This window comes from Lepidochelys kempii, chromosome 6 (assembly GCF_965140285.1).
Source record: "Lepidochelys kempii isolate rLepKem1 chromosome 6, rLepKem1.hap1, whole genome shotgun sequence".
In the NCBI taxonomy this organism is placed as follows: Eukaryota; Metazoa; Chordata; order Testudines; family Cheloniidae; genus Lepidochelys; species Lepidochelys kempii.
This window is the reverse complement of record NC_136385.1, coordinates 2,572,042-2,599,597: the sequence shown is the minus strand read 5'-3', so window position 1 is coordinate 2,599,597 and position 27,556 is coordinate 2,572,042. Positions and strand designations below refer to the sequence as shown.

The 27,556-nt window shown below is 59.6% G+C and overlaps 3 protein-coding genes across 11 annotated transcripts in view; 1 reads left to right on the top strand and 2 right to left on the bottom strand.

The window, feature by feature from the left end:
• STX1B (syntaxin 1B) overlaps window positions 1–5,171 on the top strand; it is a 50,907-nt gene extending 45,736 nt beyond the window's left edge. The window contains exon 10 of the mRNA XM_073346546.2: window positions 5,016–5,171. Coding sequence (XP_073202647.1) covers window positions 5,016–5,021 — 6 coding nt within the window. The 3' untranslated portion in view covers window positions 5,022–5,171. The remainder of the gene's footprint in view (window positions 1–5,015) is intronic.
• Window positions 25–21,301, bottom strand: HSD3B7 (hydroxy-delta-5-steroid dehydrogenase, 3 beta- and steroid delta-isomerase 7). Of its 3 annotated transcripts, none has more exons than XM_073346543.2 (7): window positions 21,105–21,301; window positions 13,613–13,778; window positions 6,931–7,086; window positions 6,103–6,211; window positions 3,110–3,209; window positions 2,505–2,667; window positions 25–1,460 (listed from the first exon to the last, which is right to left on the bottom strand). In XM_073346543.2, the coding sequence occupies exons 2-7, from the start codon at window positions 13,770–13,772 to the stop codon at window positions 1,036–1,038; spliced, it is 1,113 nt and encodes a 370-aa protein (XP_073202644.1). In that variant the 5' UTR covers window positions 13,773–13,778; window positions 21,105–21,301; the 3' UTR covers window positions 25–1,035. The 3 variants fall into 3 exon arrangements, with proteins under 3 accessions (XP_073202644.1, XP_073202643.1, XP_073202645.1); XM_073346542.2 differs by lacking the exon at window positions 21,105–21,301 and adding an exon at window positions 18,798–18,979; XM_073346544.2 differs by lacking the exon at window positions 21,105–21,301 and adding an exon at window positions 14,639–15,644.
• Window positions 21,302–22,041: 740 nt separating this feature from the next.
• The window catches only part of SETD1A (SET domain containing 1A, histone lysine methyltransferase), a 40,571-nt gene continuing 35,056 nt past the window's right edge, over window positions 22,042–27,556 (bottom strand). For 6 of the 7 annotated variants that reach the window (XM_073346535.2, XM_073346536.2, XM_073346534.2 and 3 more), the window contains one exon: window positions 22,042–26,902. In XM_073346535.2, coding sequence (XP_073202636.1) covers window positions 26,729–26,902 — 174 coding nt within the window. In that variant the 3' untranslated portion in view covers window positions 22,042–26,728. The remainder of the gene's footprint in view (window positions 26,903–27,556) is intronic. The other variant, XR_012159270.2, reaches the window with a different exon arrangement.

Genomic DNA, 27,556 nt, shown 5'->3' with positions numbered 1-27,556 from the left:
CCCACAAAAATAATCTTTTATCCATTATCAAGTGATCCTATAACAGTTTAATTAACACATAAGTTACCAGACTTTGCTTGGTGCGTCTGTGTGTAATGGACTGTAGGCTTTAGGCCTCTTATTAGAATTAGTCATAATAAAATATTATTAATTATTATTAACTATTGAGGAAATTAATGCTTGGACTAGAGGTATTAATGAGGGGAAGGAAAGCCTGGAGCTGGAGTCCCATGGGGCATGGACTCCAATCCAAGAGGTATAATACCCAGGTTGGTCTCCATGGAGCATGGAGTCCAGTCCGGCCGATAATACATAGGTGGGAAGGAAAGCCCATGGAGAATGGAGTCCAGGACCCAGATTTCTTGAGTACGATCCGGGTCCAGCTGTTTGACCCTCCTCTGCGATGACATGGGGCTTGGGTGGGGGGAGACTCCAGGTCCAGAGCCCTTTGTGTACTGGGGATCTGGACCAAAGCACTAGGATGGTAACAAAATCCAGATTTGGCTCCATTTGCAAACAGAGTGGGCTGGTCTGCAGTCATGCACTAGGGGGGGGAAGCAGAAGCTGGACTCCGGGAGTCCAGATCCGAAGTCCAGATCCCAAGTTGCAACTGGATCCCAAGTCCCCTGTGTGCTGGGATGAGACAAGACCTGGACTGGCAAATTCCTCGGCACGGAGGGGCACAGGCTGGACGCAAAACCCAGATCCGGAATCCATCTCCATGGAGCCAGACTCACTGAAAGGATGTAGGCAGGATCAGAGCAAAACCCGATGCGGATTCCCACGTCCCCTGCTCAGACACCCATGGGCTGAATCAAAAGCCGGATCCGGATTCACACAGCCCCTGCCCTGACACCCGCAGAAGTAAAACCCAGATCTGGATTTCCTGCTCCCCTGGCACTGACCCTGGTGGGTTGGAACAACACCCGGATCTGGATCCCTCTCTCCGGAGCTGGATTCATTGCAAAGATACGTGCAGGCTGGAATCAAGACCCGGCTGCCCACTCCCCCGCTCCGCTCTGGCTCCCACCCGCCCTACTTCCCCGCCTCTCTCTGGGCGTCGACCTCCTGGATCCAGGCCACAGTGCGGGCTCGGCTCTCCTCCCAGGTGTAGAGGGGCTGGTAGCCGAAGTGGCGCTGGGCCTTGTCCGTCTGCACCGTGAAGGTGGTGCTGGCCACGGCCAGGGTGTACGGGTTGAGCAGGGGGGCGTAGGAGAAGAAGGGCCGGAGAAGCCGCCGGATGAGGTTGTTGGCCAAGGCCAGGCAGCGCAGGAGCCAGAAGGGCACGACGGGCTGGGAGCCCACGAGGCGGAAGCCGCAGGAGGCCAGGATCTCCATGTTAAAGTCCTCGTAGCTCTTGTAGGGGGAGGCGTCGTAGCAGAAGTAGACCTGGCCCCCGATGCCCGCCGGGGCGTCCTGCATCTGCCACGCCACCAGCACGTGCATCCAGGCCACGTTGCCTGCAGGGGAGACAAGGTGGGGGGGGGTGTCAAATGCCCAGCCCTGATCCGCCCCAGGAGGAGACAGTGGGGCTCTCGCATCCCCCCTCCCAAAGATACATCTCCCCGTGGTTGGCCAGGAATTCAATCCTGCCTGTGAGCTGCAGCCACTAGATGGCGACATGGCTCAGACACACACACGAGCCCAATCCCCTCCAGCAGGGGGCAGTGCAGCACACACATAACCCCGCCTCCGGACCACGCCCCATTTGCACAGTCTCCCCGCACCCACATGCACAAACCGCACCGGTACCCGCCCCCCACCAAGGAGTATTAGCAGAGCTGGGGGGGGAGGGGGAGGGATCTGGGCGAGCCGGGGGCTGCGGGTCAGGCGTGAGGGGCACCGGCAGGGCTGGGGGGCAGGGCTGAGCTAGCAGGGGGCTGCGGGTTGGGAGTGAGGGGCACTGGCAGGGCTGGGCAGGGGGGCAGGGCTGGGCTAGCAGGGGGCTGTGGGTCAGGCGTGAGGGGCACCGGCAGGGCTGGAGTGGGGGGGCAGGGCTGGGCTAGCTGGGGGCTGTGGGTCAGGCGTGAGGGGCACCGGCAGGGCTGGGCAGGGGAGCAGGGCTGGGCTGGGCTAGCAGGGGGCTGTGGGTCAGGCGTGAGGGGCACCGGCAGGGCTGGAGTGGGGGGGCAGGGCTGGGCTAGCTAGGGGCTGTGGGTCAGGCGTGAGGGGCACCGGCAGGGCTGGGCGAGCAGGGGGCTGTGGGTCAGGCGTGAGGGGCACCGGCAGGGCTGGAGTGGGGGGGCAGGGCTGGGCTAGCTGGGGGCTGTGGGTCAGGCGTGAGGGGCACCGGCAGGGCTGGGCAGGGGGGCAGGGCTGGGCGAGCAGGGGGCTGTGGGTCAGGCGTGAGGGGCACCGGCAGGGCTGGAGTGGGGGGGCAGGGCTGGGCTAGCTGGGGCCTGTGGGTTAGGCGTGAGGGGCACCGGCAGGGCTGGGCAGGGGGGCAGGGCTGGGTGAGCAGGGGGCTGTGGGTCAGGCGTGAGGGGCACCATGCTGTCACTCACCCACGTAGACCCGGCCGTGCTCGGTGCTGACGGGAATGGCCCGGAGCAGCCTTCGTCCCGTCTGCAGCCCTTTCTCGTAGAATTCCTTCATTAGTGGGTGTTTCTCCCCATAGATCCCCGTGGGGCGCAGGGCGCAGGTCACCAGCCATCGACCACCCCCCAGCTGTGGGCAGACATGGGGGTGAGCACCCGGATGCCTGGGTTCCCAGTCCCTAACCTGGACGCCTGGGTCCCATCCCCTCACTCCCCAGAGGCTGGGTGCTCTGTGTGATGCCCTCCCGGACGCCTGGGTCCCATTCCCCATCCCAATCTCTCCCCCCCACCCCACCCCCCGATGGCTGCAGAGTCGTTAGTGGGCTAGTCCTGGATGTCTGGGTTCCATTTCTTTTCCCGGACACCTGAGTCCCATTCACTCCCTCCCTGGTGCTGGGGGGCTCCCTAGAGGTGCTGACCGTTCCTTGACTCGGACACCTGGGTCCCATTTCCTTCCTCCTGTGGGGTTACAGGACAGAGGATGCAGAGGTCCATGGCGAGGGGGGTCTAACGGATGCGTAGGTCTCATTCCCCATCCCAGGGGCTGTGCCAGGGGGTTGGGGGCTACTTACAGGCATCCCATTGGCCTCAATGACCATGCGCTCGGCCCGCGCCTTGCTCAGAGGGTACGGCTGCTCGTGCAGGGCATCATAGGCCGAGTCCTCATTCCCCCTGCAACGGGCAAGACACAGACACTCAGGGGCAGTGCCGCTTCCTTCCTGCCCGTCCCCTTTCCAGGATCCCACGGCCCCCACCATCCCTCTGCTCTGAGCTCTGGCAGTCCCCGCACCCCTCCTCTTAAGCCCTTCCCCCTCTGCTGGGATCCCACTACCCCCACCATCACCTTGCTCTGAGCTCTGGCAGTCCCCGCCCCCCTCCCCTTAAGCCCTTCCCAGTCTGCTATGATCCCACCACCCGTCTTGCTCTGGACCATGGTGTGATGAAGTGGGACTGTTCTTAATGTTTCCTCTGAATACTGCAGGGGTGCCTCAGTTTCCCCTAGGCATTTCTTAAGTCTCTAGGTGGTGGGATAAGAGGGTGTAATTGTTGCAGAGCAAAGGGCCACTGTACATAAATGGCCGACACTCTGTCTCCTGGCAGCTGATGGCCTGGCCCTTCCCCCGTGCAAGGTGAGAGCTAAAGGGTTGGAGAACAAAGGAATCAGGTGACGTCCTGGCCCGGGAAAGGGACAAAGCCCAGAGGAGGAGGGGCTGGAGGGTGAGTTAGTTGGGGGCTGGCTGGGGACGTGGAGTGAGGTGCAGACGGGGTTGTCTGGCTCACTGCCCCCCAAAATGGACCCGGCTGAGGAGTCTTGTTCTCTTCACCTACAAGCTCTGTGTTAGACCATGTTCCTGTCGTCTAATAAACCTCTGTTTTACTGGCTGGCTGAGAGTCCCGTCTGACTGCGAAGTTGGGGGACCGGACCCTCTGGCTTCCCCAGGACCCCGCCGGGGCGGACTCGCTGTGGGAAGCGCCCGGAGGGGCAGAGGAGGCTGAATGCTCCGAGGTCAGACCCAGGAAGGTGGAGCCGGGGGAGCTGTGTGTCCTGCAGACAGGCTGCTCCCCGAGAGGAGACTTCCCCAGCGTCCTGCCTGGCTGCATAGGGGGCAGCTCCAGAGCATCGCCCGGGGACCCCGGGACACATGGCCACCTGCCCAGCCTCTCCCCCTCTGCTATTCCCCACCACCCCACCCTGGAACCTCCCCAGCCGGCTCCAAGCAATGGAGGGACATTGAAACAACCCCCAGCCAGCGCTGGGTGGAAGCTGCTGTCCCCAGCCACCCACAGCTGGAGGGGCCACGCTGGAACCGTGTGCAGCAAAAAACAGACAGAGCACAGCTGCTTGCCTCCTGAAAAGCTTCAGGATATGAGAACAGGACCCAGGCATCCGGGATGGCAGACAGGCGTAGCCCGGGCCGGGGCGGGGAGAGACAAAGATGGGGAACGGGACCCAGGCACCCGGGAAGGGCGTCACGGCTCAACGTGCCCAATGCCTGCAGTGTGTTTGTTTCATGTGGCGGTTGCCATGGGGCTGGGGTGGGACCCCTGAGGGAAGCCCTGGGTGGGGCTGGAAACAGCTGAGCCGGGGTGGGAGCCAGAGACCGCAGGCAGGGAGGGGCGGGGAGTCATGGAACCACAGAGTCACAGAACCGGAGGGGACCTCGAGAGATCCCATCCCCTGCACTCACGGCAGGACGAAGTATGATCTAGACCCATGGTTCCCAAACTGGGGGGGTCATGAACCCTTGGAGGGTTTGTGAAATGCATCTCAGAAAAAATTCGGGAATGAGGGACAGAGCCATCCCTAGGGACCCCGGGCGTGGGGGCTGGCAGCCCATGACCATGACTTCCTGGCAAAACGACTTGAAGCTTTGCTATAGCCGGGTGTTTGTTTTCCTGGACTGCTCAGGACCCGAAGGCTTGGGGGAGGAACTCTTTAATTGCGTTGGCTTCTTAAATACCTTCCTGCTATTTCAGGTCTGATACTCCCTGATAAAACACGGAGGAGGCTTAATCGAAGAGATAGAAGCTACAGCCGTGAAGTCTTGGAAGAGCATTGCCGTTTTCATAATGTAATACAATTAATAATGTAACGATACGTAATAATGTAATACTAAATGGTGTGCAGTGAGGGTACCAAATTATTTCGAAGAACTCCACATCTGTAATTTATGCTCAGGCAAGGGAGAAAATCCCTGGAAATGTTCATTTTTCAGAGGGGGTTCGTGAGAGCCGATATTTTCGTGAAAGGGATTCGCGGGTTGTTTAAATTTGGGAACCACTGATCTAGACCATCCCTGACAGGGGTTTGTCCAACCGGCTCTTAAAAATCCCTAATGATGGAGACTCCACCACCTCCCTGGGCAAGTTATTCCAGGCCTTAGCCACCCTGACAGTTACAAACTTTTTCCTAATGTCCAACCTAAACCGCCCTTGCTGCAATTTAAGCCCATTGCATCTTGTCCTATCCTCAGAGGTTAAGAAGAACAATTTTTCTCCCTCCTCCTTGTAACAACCTTTTACAGACTTGAAAACTGTTCTCACGTCCCCTCTCCGTCTTCTCTTCTCCAGACTAAACAAACCCAGTTCTTTCAATCTTCCCTCACAGCTCATGGCTTCTAGACCTTGAATCGTTTTTGTTGCTCTTCTCTGGACTCTCTCCAATTTGTCCACATCTTTCCTGAAATGTGGCGCCCAGAACCAGACCCGATACTCCAGCTAAGACCGTATCCGCGCGGAGTAGAGCGGAAGAATTACTGCTCGTGTCTTGCTGCCAACACTCCTGCTGATACAGCCCAGAAGGATATTTGCTTTTTTTGCTACAGCGTGACACTTTGAACTCATATTTAGCTTGTGATCCGCTCTGACCCCCAGATCCCTGTCCGCAGTCCTCCTTCCTAGGCCGTCATTTCCCATTCTGTGTGTGTGCAACTGGTTGTTCCTTCCTAAGGATGGAGGGCCTTTAACCCCTAGGACGCCTGGGTTCTGTCCCTGGCTCTAGGAGGGGACTAGGGTCTAGTGGTTAGAGCGGGGGGGGGGGGCTGGGAGCCAGGAGCCTAGGTACCTGTAGAAGGGATCCCCCTTGGTGTTGGGGCCCACAACCTCCATGCTGCTGGTGTAGATCAGATACTGGGTCCCATGCTCAATGCAGGCGTCAATCACATTCTTGGTCCCTGGAGGTGGGGGTTGGGGGAAAGGAAAACATGAGGTTAATCAGGTATCTGAGCACCCCTAACTCTGCCTGGCATGAGAGCCTTCTCCTCCACAACCCAGCCCCTGCACCAGGTCCTGGAACAGCCAGAGGGGTGGGGGCTGGGAGCCAGGACTCCACGGTACCTCAGTTTCCCTTCTGCACCTAAATTCTCCAGCTCGGGAATCATTCTCTGTTCCTCAGAAGAGGCGGATCGGGCTGCTGGGGCCGGGACCTTGGGCAGGGCTCGTGCGGGGGCTAGTGGGCCCCCCCGGATTCACTGGCCCACCCAGTAACGCTATTTGTGTTTGGTAAAGAGCTCGCAGAGGCGTCACCTGCAGCCTCTTCCCTCTTTAGTCACTGGGCTGCATGGGAGGGATTTTCCGAAGCTCAGGGTTTTCCGTGGAAACCTGGAGACGAGACAGACGGCCCGAGCCAAGAGCAGCGGAGATCGCTCCGAGGAGCGGGAAAGGAGAGGAGACGTTCAGGATTGCAGTCCCAGGCTCAGCCTCAAGGGGGTGCTGGCTGTTGGGGGTGGGGGGGGGTGTTCCCGGCTACTCCAGAGCCAGCAGGGGGGCGCTATCGAGCGCGAGGCAGGAAGGCTGGCTGCCAGGGGAGAGCACCCCCGCCGCGCTCCCTACAGCAAAGCGCACCCCCACCCCCACCCCCAGCGACGTGAGCCGCCCCAGCCCCTTCCCATACCGTGAACGTTCACCTCTGTGATCTTCTCGGGCGGGACCCTGCCCCACACGTCCACCAAGCTGGCTGCGTGGATCACCACGTCCGCCCCCTTCACGGCAGCTCCAACGTCCGTGGGGCTACTGATGTCCCCCCGGATCAGGTTCACCTTCACCTTCTCTGAAACAGAGAGACAGAGCCCCGGTGAGATGGCTTGAAATGGGGCAGCGGGCTGGGAGCCCGGACTCCTGGGTTCTCTCCCCAGCTCTGGGAGGGGAGTGGGGTCTGGTGGTTAGAGCAGGGGGGCTGGGAGCCTGGACTCCTGGGTTCTCTCCCCAGCTCTGGGAGGGGAGTGGGGTCTGGTGGTTAGAGCAGGGGGGCTGGGAGCCCGGACTCCTGGGTTCTCTCCCTCGCTCTGGGAGCAGAGTGGGGTCACTTCTTTTACTGGTGTCTTGACAGTCCCCGATCCTCTTTCCTGCCAGCTGGGCCGGGTGTCATCCAGGATTCCTGGCTCCCATCCAGTGCCAGCCCCCCTCCGCATTCCTGTCCGGCCACCACCTGACCCCTTCGTGTCTCTCCATCCCTGCCTTCCAGCTGTTTCCTCGGCCTTCGGGGGAAGGAGACGTTCCTCCGGCCTTGAAACACATTTTCCGATATGAGCCACCAGAGAGAAACAGACAATGGGACATCCTCCCGCAGAGAGAGGATCACGCAAGCACAGGAGATTTGGGAAATGGGAAACAGGACAGGGCGCCTTTCGCCTCTAGGGGGCGCCGGCCCTGATCCAGCCCCAGGGTGGGGACTGGCTGGCTCCGGGGGGTGTGGGGTGGGATTTGAGGCCCAGATGAAAGGTGATTTCTCAACTCAATTTTCTCAGAAAAAACTTGATTCCCTGTTTAATTGGCTCCAGTCAGGAATCCAGTGGAAACTCTCCAGGCATTTAGAAACGGAGCCGTGATTAATTTATCTTATGGAGCAAAGCAAGTTTGAAAGCCAGTTTCTTCCAATGGAAGTTTCCTAACACATAGCTCTGCCGGTGCCCCTCGCTCCCGACCCACAGCCCCCTGCCAGCCCAGCCCTGCCCCCCAGCTCTGCCGGTGCCCCTCACTCCCGACCCGCAGCCCCCTGCCAGCCCAGCCCTGCCCCCCAGCTCTGCCAGTGCCCCTCGCTCCCGACCCGCAGCCCCCTGCCAGCCCAGCCCTGCCCCCCAGCTCTGCCGGTGCCCCCTCGCTCCCGACCCGCAGCCCCCTGCCAGCCCAGCCCTGCCCCCCAGCTCTGCCGGTGCCCCTCGCTCCCAACCCGCAGCCCCCTGCCAGCCCAGCCCTGCCCCCCAGCTCTGCCGGTGCCCCTCACTCCCGACCCGCAGCCCCCTGCCAGCCCAGCCCTGCCCCCCAGCTCTGCCGGTGCCCCTCGCTCCCAACCCGCAGCCCCCTGCCAGCCCAGCCCTGGGCTCCCCCACGAGCCCTGCCGGTGCCCCTCACTCCCGACCCACAGCCCCCTGCCAGCCCAGCCCTGCCCCTACCCCTCACTCCCAACCCGCAGCCCCCTGCCAGCCCAGCCCTGCCCCTCCAGCTCTGCCGGTGCCCCTCACACCCGACCCACACCCTCCTGCCAGCCCAGCCCTGATCTGCACCCCTCTTTCTGCTGGCTCTCCCGTTTCACCTCTCTCTTTGGGCAGGGGCTGGCGGGAGCAGGATTCCGGTTAAAGGCCTGCCTGGGTTATGCTGGGGTGTTGCCAAGGTGAACGAGTCCAGAGCCTGGCCCAAGACCATAAATATCAGGGCCCTGCCAGCTCAGGATCAAATCAATTCTGTTCCTGCCTCCAGCTCACTGACAGTTTCTGGTCCTGCCTGGGAGCAGCTCTCCGCTGCCTCCAAGGGGTCAGGCGCGAGGCAAACGCTGACCCCACAGCGTGGGTGCTGCTGGAAACCAAATAGACGCTCCAGCCGCCTGCTCTAACCCCCAGACCCCACTCCCCTCCTTCAGCTGGGAGAGAACCCAGGAGTCCTGGCTCCAGCCACCCCCCCACACACTCTAACCACTAGCCCACACTCCCCTCCCAGTGCTGGGATAGAACCCAGGAGTCCTGGCTCCCAGCCCCTCCCTGTTCTAACCACCAGACCCCACTCCCCTTCCAGGGCCAGGTACAGAACCCAGGCATCCTAGGGACTAGTGATGAGCACTCTGGAGCTGGAAGTCCCTCCACCCCCACCCAACACGCACACACAAAACACAGACACAAATGCTATTGTTCTGGGGTGACCCACAGAGGCAACTGCTAGAGATTCAGCCCTCCCCCACGCAGCTGTCTGATCCCCCCCCCACACACTCACTCTGAGATCACCACCTGCATGCCGAGCCCTCAGATAGGAACCAGCAAAACATGTTACTTCCTTCAGTGTCCGTGTGTGTCTGTGTGTACTTCCCCCGGCTGGAGGGAATCGGGGCCAGGTGGGTTGGAGACAAAGTGGGAATGGTCTATACTATTTTTAGGACCTCCCCCATGTGTGCCTCAGTTTCCCTCTGTACTTTGCTTGGCTGCCTGGGGTGGGGGAACAAAAGGGTTAACGCTGGTCGTGGAACAGCATAGGAGACGGGGTGGGGAGGGGTCGGACACCGGGCTGTCTCGGACACAGTAAGGGACGGGTTGAAAATGACCCAGATCAACAGGGATCCGCAGAGACAAGCTCAGCTCCCAGGATGCTCAACCGCGGGAAGCTCAGGCCGGGTGGCGGGGATGAACTCAGCCTGGCCCTGCCTGGAGAATGAGGCCCGAGCTGGGACCAGCAGAGGATAAAGCAGGGGGGTGCTCCTGGAGGAAGCTGGGCACTCACTCCCGGCTCTGGGCGAAGCTAAGGGGGGCCAGGGCTGGAGGCCAAGTGAGCAACAAACCTGGCGCTGCTTGGACAAGGTGGCTGGATGTCCCTGCCAATGCTAGCTGGGTGCCGTGGGTCCTGCAGCGTGGACATGCCTGTACACCCAGGGGTCTGGACTCGCCAGGCAAGGCTAGAGGAGCAAAGCAGTGGGGGCTGGAGCCCAGACACTCCGTCTCAGAGGCGGGGAGGCTGCAGGGCCGCCCCTGAAGGAAGAGAGGGACCCCTCGGGGGTCCATCCCAGGTACGGGGGTCCCTCCAAGAGACTGTTTAAAACCTGGGGCGTAGCACCAGTCCTGTGGCTCCAGGACAGGTGGTGGCAGAAGTGGGATCCACAATCCACCAGGAGCATTTGCCGAGAAGTGACTTGTGGGCAGTAAAAACAAAGTCAAAGGAAACAGCAGGAGAACGGTGCCTAAGCCCCGCTCTCGCTCGGACAGGGAGAGAGGGGTGAGCACCGGCAGATCCTGGATCTGGAGAAGGGGAGGGGCAAGAGGACCCACAGAGGGGTAACTGGGGAAAGGCCCTGGGGTGCCCATTCCGCAGGGAGCCAAGATACCAAATTGTTGCCTCAATTTACAGGGGTTGTGGGGGGGTATGGATGCCGACCTCATGGCCGGCGAGAAGTCCTGCACTTTGAACCTGGTCAGCCCCGCGGCCCGGCCCCTCCCTCGCACCCCCTCCTCGGTCCCAGAGCGAGAGTGGTGGGTGGCCGGGGAAGTTCCCAAAGGCCCCATTGCTGCTGTCTGAATTCACACCTTATCAGGGTGTTCAGAGGACTCAGGGTGTGACACCCCCCCGCCCCCCCAGCAGGAGAATATCTCCACAAGCGGGGGCCGGGTGCAGGGCTCACGCCGCTGGAGGATTCATTTAATCCGGCCGGGTTGGAGCGACTCTCGGAGATCCGCCCCCACGAGGGCAGAACGTGGCTGGACAGGAAGCTGGGGGAGCTGCTGAGCGTAGGCCGGCGGGCAGACAAATTTGCAGAGAGTAAGCTGAAGGGGAGTGGGCCAGGTCGGGGGCTCCCACGCGGGCAGACCTCCTGCAAGGGATCTCAGGGGGAGGTGCAACCTTTATAGGAAAAGAGGGCACAGGTGTCCGATGAAATCAGGTTTGCCCGGAACGGAGGCGATCACTCATCCGCCGCCCAGCCAGGGAGGGCAAACTCTGGGATTGATCTCTGGGGGGAAAGCCATCACCCAGCCAGACCCCTTGGGGGCAGGGAGGATCCCACGGCAAGCACCATCTCCTGCTGGAGTCTCCTGGGTCTCAGACTCCTGTGGTCCCCAGTGGGGTCAATGGGGAGACCGCTACTGGGTGGAGAGATTCTAGGATGGAGGGAAACCTGGCATGATAATGACATAGCGAGGACACTTATAAGTTTGCGGACGATACCAAGCTAGGAGGGGTTGTGAGCGCTCTGGAGGATAGGATGAAAATTCAAAATGATCTGGACAAACTGGAGAACTGGTCTGAAGTCAGTAAGATGCAATTCAACAAGGACAAATGCAAAGGACTCCACTTAGGAAGGAACAATCAGTTGCACACACAGAATGGGAAATGATGGCCTAGGAAGGAGGACTGCGGACAGGGATCTGGGGGTCAGAGTGGATCACAAGCTAAGTGTGAGTCAACAGTGTCACGCTGTTGCAAAAAAAAGCAAACATCCTTCTGGGCTGTATCAGCAGGAGTGTTGTCAGCAAGACACGAGGAGTAATTCTTCCGCTCTAATTAGGCCTCAAGTGGAGTATCGGGTCCAGTTCTGGGTGCCACATTTCAGGAAGGATGTGGACAAATTGGAGAGAGTCCAGAGAAGAGCAACAAAAATGATTCAAGGTCTAGAAGCCATGAGCTGTGAGGGAAGATTGAAAGAACTGGGTTTGTTTAGTCTGGAGAAGAGAAGACGGAGAGGGGACATGAGAACAGTTTTCAAGTCTGTAAAATGTCGTTACAAGGAGGAGGGAGAAAAATTGTTCTTCTTAACCTCTGAGGATAGGACAAGACGCAATGGGCTTAATTGCAGCAAGGTGGGTTTAGGTTGGACATCAGGAAAAACTTCCTACCTGTCCGGGTGGTTAAGCCCTGGAAGAAATTGCCCAGGGCGGTTGTGGAATCTCCATCATTAGGGATTTTTAAGAGCCTGTTGGACAAACACCTGTCAGGGACGGTCTAGATTATACTCAGTCCTGCCGTGAGTGCAGGGGACGGGACTGGACGACCTCTCGAGGTCCCTTCCAGTCCTGGGATTCTGTTCCAACCCCCTCCAACGCTGCAGGGCCGTGGGACCCGGGCTAAGGGCCCAGGTGCGGAGCTATTTGGCTCAGATCCCTGGACAGACACAGGACGGCTCGGGCAGGGGGTGGGAAGTGGGGGCTCCCCAGCTTGGATGCCCTCCTCGGGAAGGACAGCGTCACTTCGAGCCACAAGTCAGGCCCTGGAGCTGTGCCAGCTGAAAGTTCAAACCAGGGCTCAGAGCGGAGACGTCATCGAAAGTGCAAACAACTGAAATGGCAGGGAGCGGACGGTCCCTCCCCAGGCTTTGCCCCTAACACAGAGGAAAGGCCCTTGAGCCTCAGGACGCCCATCATCAACCCTGGCCCGTGAGCGGGACCGAGCCCCAGCCAGCTCTGCACGCGAGACATGAGTCACACGGGCGTGCCTGCAGCTCGCAGCCGTGACCCAGGGAGCAAGCTCCCGGCCTGCCCGCCCTGGCCGGGACAGCCGAGCCCGGTGGGATCGGAGCCCATGGCAAGAGATGCGGGCAGGCTCACCCTGGCCGGGTCGCGGGAGAAGCCCCAGGGAAGGGGAAAGCAGCCGAGAGGTGGCGGCCGGCCACAGAGACACCCGCTCAGAGTGTGACACGGCCCCGGGGGGTTCCCTTAACCAACAGAGCCCAAATCACAGCCCCCCGGGGGGCAAGGGGGGGGAAGAGGACCCTGCCCTGGGCAGGAGGGCAACGGGGCCCTTGCATGCACACAGCCCTGGGGGGACCTGCCAATGTGGGGGAGCACCCTGCGCCCCTGGCCAGCAGAGCCCCAGGGATAGGGCTCAGTTAAGACCCAACTTTGCAGGGGGACAAACCTACACTGCCCCTTCCCCCAGATACTCAGGGGGTCCTTCCCTCCCTCCCCCACAGCTTAGGGGGATGGGCACCCCAAGCCAGCTGAGCCATGGGAGAAGGTGAGTCCCCTGCCCCCCTCACCCCCTGGCAGATGAGGGGAGGGGGTCATGGCAGGACCCAGCCCACTTTCACACCCAAAGGTTTCAGGGTGGCAGATGGGTGCTGAGTGGGGGGGGCATGAAAACTTCCCCCTCCCCCCATACACCCAGTTAGCATCATCTAACGGAGCAGCCCTACCGGGGGGAGGGGAAAACTGCTCCGCACGGAGCGTCAGCCCCTGAGTTTGGTGGTTAAGAAACCAAGCTGGAAGGATCTGAAAGTGGCTGGCAGATAATGTGGGCGGCTTTGAACTCCCCCCGGGACACGGGTTAACACGCCCCTGCTTGGTTTGGCCTCCAAAGGGGAGGGGAGGAATGAAGTGGGAATTTCCTGTAATATTTTCCAGAATCCCACTCTGCCTCAGTTTCCCTCTGTTCTTTTCACAGCTGTCCCGGGAGGGCGGGGGGGACGGTTTGGAGACCTACAGCTCAGTCTAGGAGGTGGGGAGGCCACGGGGCCAACCCTGAAGGAAGGGGGCGGGGTCCCTTGGGGGTCTGGCCTATTGGTGGGGTTCCCCCAAGGGACTGTTTCAACCCTGGGGTACAGCCCCATGCAGCCCTGCCCCCTGCTGGAGGGAATTGGGGGGGGGGAGGGTGCACACCCCACGCCTCACCTGTCCCCAGCTGCCCCAGGGCCGGATCCAGCTGCAGATCGAAGACACGGACCTCGGCCACGTTGGGCGACCGCTCCACCAGCATCCGCACCAGATGGGAGCCCAGAAACCCGCAGCCGCCCGTCACCAGATAGACCTGGCGGGCCCGGTGCCACTCCATCAGGCCCTGCGGGGAGAAGGCAGACAGGACGGGGGTTAGGCAAGGGGGGTGGAGATGGCAGGCCAGGGGGAGCTCAGGCCGGGGAGGCAGGCGGGGAGTTCGCATACCGATCCTTTCTCTCTGCCCTGGATGCCTCCTTCCCGTCCCCTTCACTCCCTGGGAAATACGGGGCCCCTCGAGATCAACTCTCAGCACTGTGGTCCCGGACTCCTGGGTCCCAGCCTGCCACCATCCCGAGACCCTCCCGTCCCCAAATGGCATGGCTCAGATGTCCCAGACTTAATGACCCCTCTGTGGCAGCTGCCGACTCCCAGGGCTATAATTTACGGCTTTGCTACCCCGGATGCCTGGGTTCCTGCCTCAGGGTTGCGGCTTGTGGGAACCATAAGCAGACTGGAGAGCAATTTCCTTTCTGAAATAGCGAAAGACAAAAGGAAGTCTGTGTGTTTATGAGCCCTTGTCAATAGCCAGGAAGCAAAGCTGCTCTTGAATTTACAACAGCCCAAACCATTTTCCACATCACAACGAACAACAGGGGAGGACAAGCGGCGGCTGGGCTGGCTCTGGGGTGGGGAACCAAGGGAACAGCCGTACAGGGACGCCGAGATGCAGCCACTTCTGGGGCGGGGCAGCTGGGGAACAGCCGCACATAAATAGGTGGGAGAGATAGCTTAGTGGTTTGAGCATTGGCCTGCTAAACCCAGGGTTGTGAGTTCAATCCTTGAGGGGGTCATTTAGGGATCTGGGGCAAAAAAAAATTGGGGATTGGGCCTGCTTTGAGCAGGGGGTTGGACCAGATGATCTTCTGAGGTTCCTTCCAACTCTGATAGTCTATGAGTCCAAACACCACACGGGGGACGGCTCACCTGGCCCTGAGATGCAGCCACCTCGGGGCGGGGGCAGCTGAGGAATGGCCGCCCAACCCCTTTCCCAGCCTCCTCTGCGTCTCAGAGGGAACATTTCACGCCGTAAGCAGCTGGGCTATTTTAAAGAGCGGTCTGGAGGTGACCTTAGCATGTCCTGTCGCTTTTCAAAGAACTTCCTTTTCTGGCTCTTTCTGGTTCACTGCGGTTGGAAGCCGTGTGCTGTAAGGACTGGGGGGGCTCGGTAGGGGGCGCTCTCCCCTGGCAGCCAGGGCCGGCCCCGATGCCCCAGTGTGACACTAGGGGGCGCTGTGCTGCGAGGATCAGGGCAAAGGCTCAGTAGGGGGTGCTCTCCCCTGGCAGCTAGGGCTGGCCCCACTGTGGTGTCTCTCAGCTGCATGCATTACAGTTGAGTTTTTCTATTGCATTAGCACCTTCACCCTACAAAACGTTGGGGCCCCGTAGTGCCGGGTGCTGCCCAGACCCACAGCGGGAGCCAGCCCCTGCCCCGCAGGGCTCACAGTCTAACCGGACAAAGGCAAGAACGCTCTGCCCCTTTTACAGCTGGGGAAGCTGAGGCTCAGAGAGACCCAGGACTTGCGCAAGGTCCCACAGGGAGTCTAAGGCAGAGCCAGAGATAGAACCCAGGCGTCCTGGCTCTCAGCCCTGCTCCTGCTGTAACCACTAAACCCCGCTCCCCTCCCAGAGGCAGGGATAGAACCCAGGAATCTGGATCACCCAGCCCAGCACCCTAAGCACGGCTCAGTTCCGGTCTCGATTTCCCAGCAACAGGAAGGCCAGTAAATGCGGGAAACCTGCTTAGGAGAGGGAAATGACAGGGATCACTTGGTGCTTCCCTGACGCAGGACAAATTATCCACCCCCAACCCCCCAGCAGCCCAGCCAGCCAGGGTCTGCACTCAGGCAGTGACTAGATGCTGCATGCCAGCCAACCCCATCCCTCCTCCGAGGGCAGAACCCAGGAGTGCTGGCTCCCAGCCTGCCTGCTCTAACCACTAGATCCCACTCCCCTCCCAGAGCCAGGAGAGAACCCAGGAGTCCTAGCTCCCAGGCCCCCCTGCTCTAACCACTTGACCCCACTCCCCTCCCAGAGCCAGGAGAGAACCCAGGAGTCCTGGCTCCCAGCCCCCCCGCTCTAACCCACTAGACCCCACTCCCCTCCCAGAGCCAGGAGAGAACCCAGGAGTCCTAGCTCCCAGGCCCCCCTGCTCTAACCACTTGACCCCACTCCCCTCCCAGAGCCAGGAGAGAACCCAGGAGTCCTAGCTCCCAGCCCCCCGCTGCTCTAACCCAACATGGTGGGAAGGGAGCGCACCCGTGCTCTGCCCCTTGGCAGCAGGGCACGCAGGCAGCCGAGTTGTTGGGAGCCAGCCATTTAATCCAGCGTCTGTAAATAATTGCCAGGGGATGTCCCCAGATCACCGCACACCAGCTCAGACTTCAAGCGGTTGACAGGGAAGAGATCCCCCCCCCCACTCCCCGGCACTGCAAAAGTCATTGCAAGCCCCCGGCTTATGTGGGGAGAAGGGGGCCGGCCCTGGCACAGCTGGGGGAAGGGGGGGCCACACAGGTCAGGAGGGAGGGGCACTGGCAGAGCTGAGAGCGGACAGGGGTGGAATCTGTCTCAGATCGGCCCAGGCCGGTGCGTCTCGTCTTCTGGAGACAGAAGAGGTTAGATCCATCTCGTTTATCAACCATCTCATGGGCCCGGCCTGGCCGGACCATCCCCACGGCACACCCGCAGAAAGCCGGGGCTGCACCGCACCGGGTCGTGCCGATGCCCCGCAGACAAGGGGGGAGGGATAGCTCAATGGTTTGAGCATGGGCCTGCTAAACCCAGGGTTGGGAGTTCAGTCCTTGAGGGGGCCATTTAGGGATCTGGGGCAAAAATTGGGGACTGGTCCTGCTTTGAGCAAGGGGTTGGACTAGATGACCTCCTGAGGTCCCTTCCAACCCTGAGATTCTATGGCGGGCCAGGTGTTCACAGTTACCCGGCTGCCTTCCGGCAGGGAGCGAGACACTTTCCCGCCCGCTTCAGAAGCCTTGGCTCATTACCCAGGGCAGGGCAGCTGGACGTGGGGACATGAAGAACAGACGGAGCCCGTCCTGAGAGCCCTCCGGTCTTGGGAAAATCACAGGTGAACAGCACCTGAGCTCAGCACCCTGCAGGACAGCAACCCCTAGCGTCGCCCTGGGGCATTGGGGCCAGCCCTGACCACCAGGGGAGAGCGCTCCCTACTGAGCCCTCTGCTGTGCCCCCTAGCGTCGCTTTGGGGCATTGGGGCCAGCCCTGACCACCAGGGCTCTCATCCTGGTTCATTCCCAGCCCACAGTAGCTGTGTTCCCCTGTTGGCGCCTCCCGGCGCCCCCCTCCCCGCTTCCAGAGGCGAGTAGCCAAGGTGAAGCAGAGATAAGATGCGTGGGCGAGCATGGCCATGAGATTAGAACCAGCTCTGCCCTTGACCGGCCGCCAACACGTAAAGCCGTCACCCCGGCCCTCCCAGAGCTGGGGATGGAACCCAGGAGTCCTGGCTCCCAGCCCCCGCTGTTCTAACCCACCAGCCCCCACTCCCCTCCCAGAGCTGGGGAGAGAACCCAGGAGTCCTGGCTCCCAGCCCCCGCTGTTCTAACCCACCAGCTCCCACTTCCCTCCCAGAGCTGGGGAGAGAACCCAGGAGTCCTGGCTCCCAGCCCCCGCTGTTCTAACCCACCAGCCCCCACTCCCCTCCCAGAGCTGGGGAGAGAACCCAGGAGTCCTGGCTCCCAGCCCCCGCTGTTCTAACCCACCAGCTCCCACTTCCCTCCCAGAGCTGGGGATGGAACCCAGGAGTCCTGGCTCCCAGCCCCCACTGTTCTAACCCACCAGCCCCCACCCCCCTCCCAGAGCTGGGGACGGAACCCAGGAGTCCTGGCTCCCAGCCCTCCCCCATACAGAACTCTGGGCCCATCTGGCCACTCCCAGAAGGTGCCCTGCACCGATTAGGGCCATGCGGAGCTGCCCGACCCCGGCTGAGAGATGCCCCGACGCATGGGTGTGACCCGGTCTCATGTAAACGAGACCAGCCGGACGAGCAGGTGCTGTTACTTCAGAGCATAAGAGTCCAGCCAGGGTGGAAACACGGCCCTAGTTCTTCGAGCAGATCGCAGCCCCCAGCCAGGAGAGGCGTTAACCCCAGGCCCAGAACAGGGGCCAGAGACCGGGCTAGATGGGCCCCTGGCTGGCAGGGCGGGGGCAGGATGCCAGGCTGGACGGGGCTGCAGGCTCCGACAGGGAAGCACCTGTTCTCATGCAAGCAGGAAGGGCCGCGAAGGGGTTAACCGAGCAGAGATGGAAATGGAAAATTTCTCAGACGCTGAATTTGCTCCAGCTTCTACGCATCAGAGCAACTGGTGTGTGTCCCCCCCCCGCCCCCCGCACAGGGAGTCCTAGATCCCTTCCCCCGCCAACTTCAACCCACCAGAGCCCACTCCCCTCCCAGAGCTGGGGAGAGAACCCAGGAGTCCTGGCTCCCAGACCCCACTCTCCTCCCAGAGTTGTGGAGAGAACCCAGGAGTCCTGACTCCCAGACCCCACTCTCCTCCCAGAGCTAGGGAAAGAACCCAGGAGTCCTGGCTCCCAGACCCCCCTGCTCTAACCCACCAGACCCCACTCCCCTCCCAGAGCCGGGGAGAGAAGCCAGGAGTCCTAGCTCCCAGCCCCTCCCCCCGCTCTAACCCAGCAGACCCCACTCCCCTCCCAGAGCTGGGGAGAGAACCCAGGAGTCCTGACTCCCAGACCCCACTCCCCTCCCAGAGCCGGGGAGAGAACCCAGGAGTCCTGACTCCCAGAGCCGGGGAGAGAACCCAGGAGTCCTGACTCCCAGACCCCACTCCCCTCCCAGAGCTGGGGAGAGAACCCAGGAGTCCTGGCTCCCAGCCCCTCCCCCCGCTCTAACCCACCAGACCCCACTCCCCTCCCAGAGCTGGGGAGAGAACCCAGAAGTCCTGGCTCCCAGCCCTCCCCACCCAGAACCCAACATAGAACCCAGGAGTCCTGGAAGCGCCCAGCCCGGTGCGCAGCTCCCAGCCCAGCACCCCCAGGGCCACGCAGCCCGGCAGTGGCGCGGGAGGGGGCGGATCGGGGCCGGCGGGGGGCACGGTACCTGCTCGGCCCTGGGCTCCCAGGACTCCGGGGTTCCCGGCTGCCCTCCGCTGTGTCCTCCCTGCAGTGCCATCCTCCGGCTCTGAGCCCCTCCATGGTGCTGCCTTTGTACGCACTGACAGCTGCCGCCCCGCCCTCCGCCTGCGGGTCCTAGTGCCCGCCTAGCGGCCTCCGGACTCCTGGGTTCTCTCCCCAGCTGCGGGAAGGGAGTGGGGGGCTAGTGGGTTAGACCGGGGGGGGGGCTGGAGGGAGCCAGGACTCCTGGGTTCTCTCCCCAGCTGCGGGAAGGGAGTGGGGGCTAGTGGGTTTGACGGGGGGGGGGGGGCTGGAGGGAGCCAGGACTCCTGGGTTCTCTCCCCAGCTGCGGGAAGGGAGTGGGGTCTAATGGGTAGAGCGAGGGGGCTGGAGGGAGCCAGGACTCCTGGGTTCTCTCCCCAGCTCCGGGAAGGGAGTGGGGGCTAGTGGGTTAGACGGGGGGGGGGGGGCTGGAGGGAGCCAGGACTCCTGGGTTCTCTCCCCAGCTGCGGGAAGGGAGTGGGGGCTGGTGGGTTAGACCAGGGGGTGGGGCTGGGAGCCAGGACTCCTGGGTTCTCTCCCCAGCTGCGGGAAGGGAGTGGGGGCTGGTGGGTTAGACCAGGGGGTGGGGCTGGGAGCCAGGACTCCTGGGTTCTCTCCCCAGCTGCGGGAAGGGAGTGGGGGCTAGTGGGTTAGACCGGGCGGCGGGGCTGGGAGCCAGGACTCCTGGGTTCTCTCCCCAGCTGCGGGAAGGGAGTGGGGGCTAGTGGGTTAGACCAGGGGGTGGGGCTGGGAGCCAGGACTCCTGGGTTCTCTCCCCAGCTGCGGGAAGGGAGTGGGGGCTAGTGGGTTAGACGGGGGGGGGGGGGCTGGAGGGAGCCAGGACTCCTGGGTTCTCTCCCCAGCTGCGGGAAGGGAGTGGGGTCTAATGGGTAGAGCGAGGGGGCTGGAGGGAGCCAGGACTCCTGGGTTCTCTCCCCAGCTCCGGGAAGGGAGTGGGGGCTAGTGGGTTAGACCAGGGGGTGGGGCTGGGAGCCAGGACTCCTGGGTTCTCTCCCCAGCTGCGGGAAGGGAGTGGGGTCTAATGGGTAGAGCGAGGCAGCGTGAGGGAGCCAGGACTCCTGGGTTCTCTCCCCACCTAGGGGAGGGAGGTGGGGTGGGGGGCAAGGAGTCAGGACTCCTGGGTTCTATTCCCCTTTCTCCCTGGAGTCTGTAGGTGCTGGCGGGGCGGCCCCAGGGCTCGAAGCGATTTCAGTCGGGGAGGGGGGTGCGGGGGCAGCAAGAACCTAGAACCTACTCCCCCCTCGTCACCGCGTTGGGCTGGATCCGAGCCGACACCCCCGAGTGGGGCAGGGCCCCCGTGTCCCCCCCTGCCCCATCTTTCTATTCTCTGGCCCCCATCCTTGGCCTGTGGGACCCCAGTGGCGTGGGGAGCGTGGCCGGAGGGGGGGGGAATACCACGTGCAGGGGCAACTGGATCCATTCAAGTTCCAGGCTGGGATCCCCTGTCTCCCCCCCCCGCCCCCAAACCACTACCTGTTTCGGCCCCGTGACTGACAGGCCCTTTTTCCGCTACAACAGAACCACTTCCCTATTCCCAGCACCTCACCGGATCTGGGGCGGGGAGGGAGCCCCCCCCCTTCTTCCCCCACCTGGCCGGGGCGGGCGGGGGTGGGGGGTGCTCTTGGAAATGCACCGAGCGCCTCTTGTGGCCAAGGGGCAGCAGCCCAGTTGCGGCACTTGCTGGATTTAAAATAAAATCGCAGCAGGTGTGGGAGGAGCGTGGGGTGAAGAGTAGGGAGGGGAGGAAGAACCCAGGAGTCCTGGCTCCCAGCCCCCCCCGCTCTAACGCACTAGACCCCACTCCCCTGCCAGACCTGGGGAATAGGACCCAGGAGTCCTGGCTCCCGGCCCCCCCCGCTCTAACGCACTAGACCCCACTCCCCTGCCAGACCTGGGGAATAGGACCCAGGAGTCCTGGCTCCCGGCCCCCCCCCGCTCTAACGCACTAGACCCCACTCCCCTGCCAGACCTGGGGAATAGGACCCAGGAGTCCTGGCTCCCAGCCCCCCCGCTCTAACCCACTAGACCCCACTCCCCTGCCAGACCTGGGGAATAGGACCCAGGAGTCCTGGCTCCCAGCCCCACCCCACCCTGCTCCAACCACTACACCCCACTCCCCTCCCAGTCCAGGGAAAAGGCAGCTATCCAACTCCAGCAGGAATTCACCCCCCACCCCAGCTCCAGCCACATGGGGGGGGGGGGCACAGGGCAGATCCAGGTGGATTCTTACCTTGCCGGCCTGCGCCGCTCGCCAGGAGGCGGTGACGCAAGGAGACCGTAACCGGATCCCGGGGTTCCTCTTTCACCCAGCGAGACACTTTCGCTTCTAAACAGCTGGGCTCGCCAGCCAGCCCCGGCGTGTCTGCCACCAGCAGGGCGGGGATCCGTGATGAGCTCTTGTGCCGGATCAGAGCCCGCGACCCCCCCCCTCGAAGGGGGGGGTCTATTCCGCACCCTCCCCCCCAGCCAGCCGGTCCCCCACCCTTGGGCCAACACCTCCTAGAGGGGAAAAGCCCCATGTCCCATTCCCGCCCCCCTGAGCAAGCTACTCTCCTGGCCAGGGGTTGGAGCAGGGCCGGGCCCCCCCAGAGCAGGAGTGGCCAACCTGGGGCTCCGGAGCCCCGTGCGGCTCCTTGTCTAGGCACCGACTCCCGGGCTGGAGCGACAGGCACCAGCTTTTCAGTGCGCCGGGGGGTGCTCACTGCTCAAGCCCTGGCTCTGCCCCCACTCCACCCCTTCCCGCCCTTCCTCCCCCCAGCTGCCCAGAGCCTCCTGCACACCACAAAACAGCTAATCGGGGGGGGGGGGGAGGAGACAGCGCTGATCAGCAGGGCAGCGGGTGGGGGCAGGAGGCACGGGAGGCAGGAGCTGATGGGGGGGCTGCTGGCGTATTACTGGGGCTCTTTGGCACTGTACATGGGTAAATTCTGGCCCCGGCTCAGGCTGGCCACCTCTGCCCTAGAGGGTAAAGGCCCCATGTCCTATTCCCCACCCCTGGGCCAGCCAGTCCTGGGTCGAGATTGGAAAACCAGCCAATCACACACACTCTCTCTCTCGCTCTCTCACAGATGAGCGGGGAGAAGGGGGAGAGAGAGACACACACGAAAACGTAAGACGCACAACCAGGATCAGAAAAAATATAAATAACCCCCGATTGGGTGCCTGTATTTTTTTTTTTTTAAACAATAAAAGTTTAATGACATTTATAAAAATGTGCTCTCGGGCACCAAGTATTGAATCCACAACTTATTAACATATGTACAGTAGGGAACCGAGGAGAGCAAATTAAAGAGAGAGCGCACGGAGTGAAATCGCTCACATTGTGGTGAAGAAGGGGCAGGGGAACGTGTCTGTTTTCTTCACTCTCTGAGCTGAACACAGTCGTTCAGCTCCCCCCGCTGGAGAGATCTTTGACAACACACACAGAGAAGGGGGGGGGGACTTTTGGGGGGGTGTTTTTTGACCTACCCTAGAGCTCTGGGAGTCGGTTCTGAGTGGGTTTTGTCTAATACAGATGTATGGGGTGATCTTTTCTCCCATCTGAGTTTCTGATCTCGGCTCAGAAGCTAATGCTGGACAGAGATCACTGGAAACTGCTTTGCATCCATGTCTAGTTCTTGATATTCTCTATGTCCCGACCTGGAGGAAGATTCCTTCTTTGGGGGTTATTTCCAAGAAAGCGACAATTCAGCTGGGATGGGAGAAGAGAGATCCCAAAGCACCCCATACCCAAAAGATCCAAACCCTCAAAGGCAGAAGGGAGGAAATCTCAAGACGACAGATGCCTGTTTCAGAGACCTACTTAATGTGATTGCTGAACGCAAGGTTGGCTGAGTTCCAGTAGAAACGGACGAGGACTTTGACAGGTTGGGATGCAGACAAGACACAGGTCTGGTTGACTCTTAAATCGAAGTCCGTCAGATGGTCTGGCATCGCTTTCCATTCATGGGGAATGTCTGGGGAGTTAAGAGGGGAAGAGTTCGTGGCTTTGGAGTTAAATCAAGAGGAGGTGTTGACAAAAAAAGAAAAAAGAAAAATGAAATACATCAGCTGCTGGGGTCAGAGGGCAGGGCGATTCATGCCGGTTTGGGGCAGCTATCAGGACAGATATTCCCCACAGTAGATGGGGTTTGAAATTGATTTTCTCCCTCCAGAATGAGCAAAAGGTGAAGCTGTGATTTTTCAAAAGCCTATCCTCGTCGGCGGGTCTGCGCCTTTCCAACCAGGGCGATTTAGAAACCCGACTCCCATTTATCATTGAAGCTCAATCTCGTCTTTGGAAAGACGCAGGGCTCGCTGAGATCCAACGAGACACAGGAGCTGTGGCCCATACACACTGAAGGCAACAGAGTTAGACGTCTATATACCGTCGAGAATCTGGACCTGTCTCTAAATCCTGTGGGTCTCTAAGTGACCAAGGTAGCTTTGAAAAGTTTCAGAGACTAGCCTAAAAGCCTTGACGAATATACATATTCCAGAGCAAGGGCCTGAAATCTTGCTTTCTGAGCTGACAGGAGGTCCCCATTTTCCCCACACACGTGTGGAGCCAGATTGGCAAAAACATTTACTCGGACACCAAAAGCTAGAAGTGAGCCCAGAGATTAAAATCAGTATTGAGAAAATGAGGCAAGTTACAAACCATTGCAGACAGAAACGGTTAAAAAAAATCAAACAAGGAGCTGGTGGGTTTAAATATTGGTAAACCAGCTTCAAATTGGGGGAGTTCTGAGTTGTTAGGCACATGTTAAATGCCGCGTATCACAGCCCTACAGAGATTGCTTTCTGGCTTAGAGCCCGCTCGGAAGAGGGGACACATGAGTGTAAGGTTTTAAAAACAGGCCTTTTCTTCTCTTCTCCTCCGCGCCCAAGAGGGAAAATTGATGTCCAAGATGATCTCATTGGGAGGAAAAGTTAGGCACTGTATTAAAGTTGAATTAAAAAATACACAGAGGAAACTGCCAGTTTCAGTGGGTTTAGAGGTTCGAGTCTATAGCCCATGGCTGATGTATTTCTACCTAGCGAGTTGCAGGGGGAACGGCAGGTTTAGACGTTGTCTTCATTGTGCACAGGGTGGAGTTTGGACAAGACACACGCTCAGTTATGATTCAGCGAGAAATAAATTTGTCACAAATGTCACTCTACAGGAAGGGGCAGATTCTGCTCCAGGAGTAAATCCAGAGTGAATCTGCTGATGCCAAGTGTGAATCTGCAATCAATTCCACTGATTCCAACAAAAGTTTGTTACACCAGAGGAAATCTGGAGTAACTTTAATGGAGACTCTCCAGGTTCAGACTGGTGTGACTGGGATCAGAATTTGGCCATAGCCCTGCAGAACTCAGTGGAGTCACTCTGGATTTACCTCAAGATTCTCCCACTGCCCATCTCAGATGAACCATTACCCAGTTCAATTTCATTTGCTAAAAACTCTCCAAGGGACAGGGACAGCAGCTGCCAGAAAGACCAGTGTGTTTTCCCAGCATGGCGATGTGATGGTAGAAACAAAGCAGTTTCCAATCAAAGCCAGGAAGGTTTCCAACAGCCAAGGTTCAGCGGTTCGATCTCATGAGATGTTGAGGCCTTCGGACTGCCATCAGGAGAAAGATTTGCGCTCAAGACAAAAAGCTTTCGAAGCAGACTTGAGGAAAGAACAGCCTTGATTCTTCAGACACTGCCATTTCAGGGGTGCCCACACTGACACCTGAAAGAGGCCTGACTTTCAGGAAATGCTGACTATCTTCCCCCTGGAAGCCAGATATTTGTGTGGGATCTCGAGCTAGCCAACCCAAAAATCACTAGCCAGTTTGGAAAAGTGGACACTTGGCTGGCAAAGGAGAACAGTGCTAAGGGTTACAATTTGGCTGTCGATCTCAGCTCTGGCTTTACACCTTGGAGTCCCGTATAGGAAGGGCAAATGTATTGGCGTCTAGATCGGCCCTGTGGATGAGAGAAGAGAATTTGCGGATGGATACATGGATAATCTGAACCTTGGGAAGGTGAATGCAAAACTTAACGAGAAGAGAATCTGGGGAAGGAACTGTAGGTATGGATAATCCAAACCTCGAAAAGGCAGATGCAGCAACAAACAAGATTTGGTGATTTACGCTTTAGGACAGAACAGCCCAAAGCTCAGAAACAGGGACAGGAATTTAACTGCTTTCCCAAACCAAATCCCATCAAAACACAGAGTGGAAGGCAAATCAACATCTCATAGATTGGACCCTGGACAGTCCAGCCACCTTGACAAATCTACTGGGGGGAAGCATTCATCTTTTGAAAACAGAGCCATAATCCCAACCAGCGTCGGGTTGAGACGCGCGAACGACACCACAAAAGCTGGGGCAAGATTGGCTTGTGGATATGGAGCCCGATTTCCTGTTTTCCCGTCTTTCAGAACCGACTCCCATAAAAAAAGCAACTCAAACTATATTTTCTCCAGTGCCCATCCATAAAGGGCTTTCTGCTTTCACCCCAGAGATAATAAAGCAAACTTTCCCTCGAAGGAAATTAAATTGAGGCGAGGGGAAAAAAAGAGCTGTTATTTACAACCATTTTTTTTCTTTTTTAGTAGGAAGAGGGAAAAAAAATAATAAAAAGAATATTTACATACCAATAACTTTTGTGTGTTTCTACAAGAAACAGCCAGTCCATCTGGAATATATACACAACTTTCTTCTCCTAAAGAAAAATTAACAGGGGGTCTTGATTCTGGTCTCGGCTTACGCTGGAGATACGCTCTGCCCGAGCGACACTGGGGTGAGCGAGAGGAGAATCCAGCCCCTTTATTATTATCTATTTGTGTTTTTATTTTTTTTAATATGTCGGGGGGGAGGGGCACACACTGATTGGCAGCAGGATACGGAGATGAAGTGATTTGATTGATTCTGTTATATTTGAGAGGGGACTGGGTATTGTTTTGTTTTGTCCAGAGGGAAAGATTTCTCCCCCTTTAGAGGGGAAAGAAATATCAGGACTTTAATGCTAAAGGGGTGCGGGACTTTGCGAGGCACTGCAATCAAAGGGTGAAGGCTGTGATCATTGTGAAGTGAATCAGGAGTGGCACCTGTTATAAAATTGATGAGAGGGGGAACAGAACAGTAGAAACCCGACCATGCTAAACAGATCCTCCCCCTCTGTAGAGGGCGCTCGGGAGCTACCTGGTGCGGGTGGGGGACTGGGTGGGAAGAGCAGCAGGGACAAACAGATGGGGGGACAGGAAGAGTCTGCTTCAGGCTCTAATGCTTTGGACTCCGACCCCTTGGATGATTAGATACACAGCTGGCGCTTTCAGCTGCTTGCGTACTGACCATGGCAAGACCACGGCATTTCCCACCATGCTCGGCTCCCTTCCCCTGACAACTGGGTGGCGACAGGTGTCCATCAAGCAGGAGGACAGGGGAGAAGGAAGGGGTCCTGCAGGCAAGGACCCGAATTCCTCTTCAGAGGCAGGGAATATAAATGCAACGCAAAACTCCCAACTGCGTTGGAAAGAGGGCAGCTCCGCTCCCAGCACACACTCTGCTCTGCTGCCCCCAAAGCATCCTGGGGATTTGGGTCAAGCGCCCCTGGTCCTAAGCAGATCTGCATGCTGGGAGTCATGGGCGGGGAAGGAACGAGTCTTGCCTGGGAAAAGCTGCTTCCAACTCAGCTCCTGCCAAAATGCTGTCAACATTGGCTCTGGAGCCAATCTGCAGGGTGGTTGGGGATCACTAAAGGCAACCTGAATCCGGACCTGGCTTCCCCAGGGGGAGGGTGGATCCCGGCAGAGAACCGACTGGCCGCGGGCCCCATTACCAAGCCACGTGGAGCTCATAAGGCGCCGGAGGACGGGGCAGGGAACACAATAAATACGGCTCTCAGTTCAGGGTGCCGCGGCAGTTCTCGGTGCCGCACAGGCAGGGAATCTTGTTCTCCTCGATGGGGAACTTGTAGTCGTAGGTGATCTCCTCGTTGACGCTGATGGGCTGCTTGGAATAGATGACGATCTTCTTCTGAGCCTCTATGGTGATCACTTTGGCGTAGCAGTTGGGCTGAGGGATACAGGGAGTGGGGTTAGCTACAGCCACGTTATCCACACCCGCCCCAGCTGGGAGGGCCCTCCCGAGGGGACATGGAGAGCCCACCCCAGCGCCCCTGAGCCCTGCTCTCATCGGTACACAGGCTACGGAGGGCAGGGACCCAGGAGATTGGGGATCAATCCTGCTCTGCCACTGACTCCCTGTGTGAACGCAGAGTCGCTGCATCTCTCCGGGCCTTGGCTTCCCCAGCTGTAAAGCGGCACCATATAGGCAGGGTGGCCCAGACTGACAGACCAAGCTTGGAGACAAGCGAGGGGACGGAGGGGCGGACAGAGAACTGGGAGGGAGGGACGGGTGGAAGCAGACAGAGCCTGGATGGGTGGATGATCAAATCCAGGAACAGAGGGAGCCCGGCCCAGCGGCTCCGACCCCTACCCAGGGCTCTGTGTACAGACTCTCATGAAGCCACCAGATCCGGGCCTGGGTGGAGAGGGAGGGGATGAGGAACAACCTGGAGCACAGATGCCCCCACACCGACTCGACAGCCACTGAGGCCCCTCCCTGAGCCCACAGGCACCCCCACAGGATGAGAAGCCAGCAGCCTGGTCCCCCCTCCCTGAGTCCACGTGTGCCCCCACTCAGGGCAAGAAGCCCAGCAGCTCTGTC

Coding starts and splice junctions, on each gene's coding strand:
- HSD3B7 (XM_073346542.2), bottom strand. CDS start 18,869: ATGGCACTGCAGGGAGGACACAGCGGAGGGCAGCCGGGAACCCCGGAG. Junction 3,210..6,102: donor AAGGGGGATCCCTTCTACAG/GTACCTAGGCTC, acceptor TGCCCGTTGCAG/GGGGAATGAGGACTCGGCCT. Junction 2,668..3,109: donor TTGAGGCCAATGGGATGCCT/GTAAGTAGCCCC, acceptor GTCTGCCCACAG/CTGGGGGGTGGTCGATGGCT.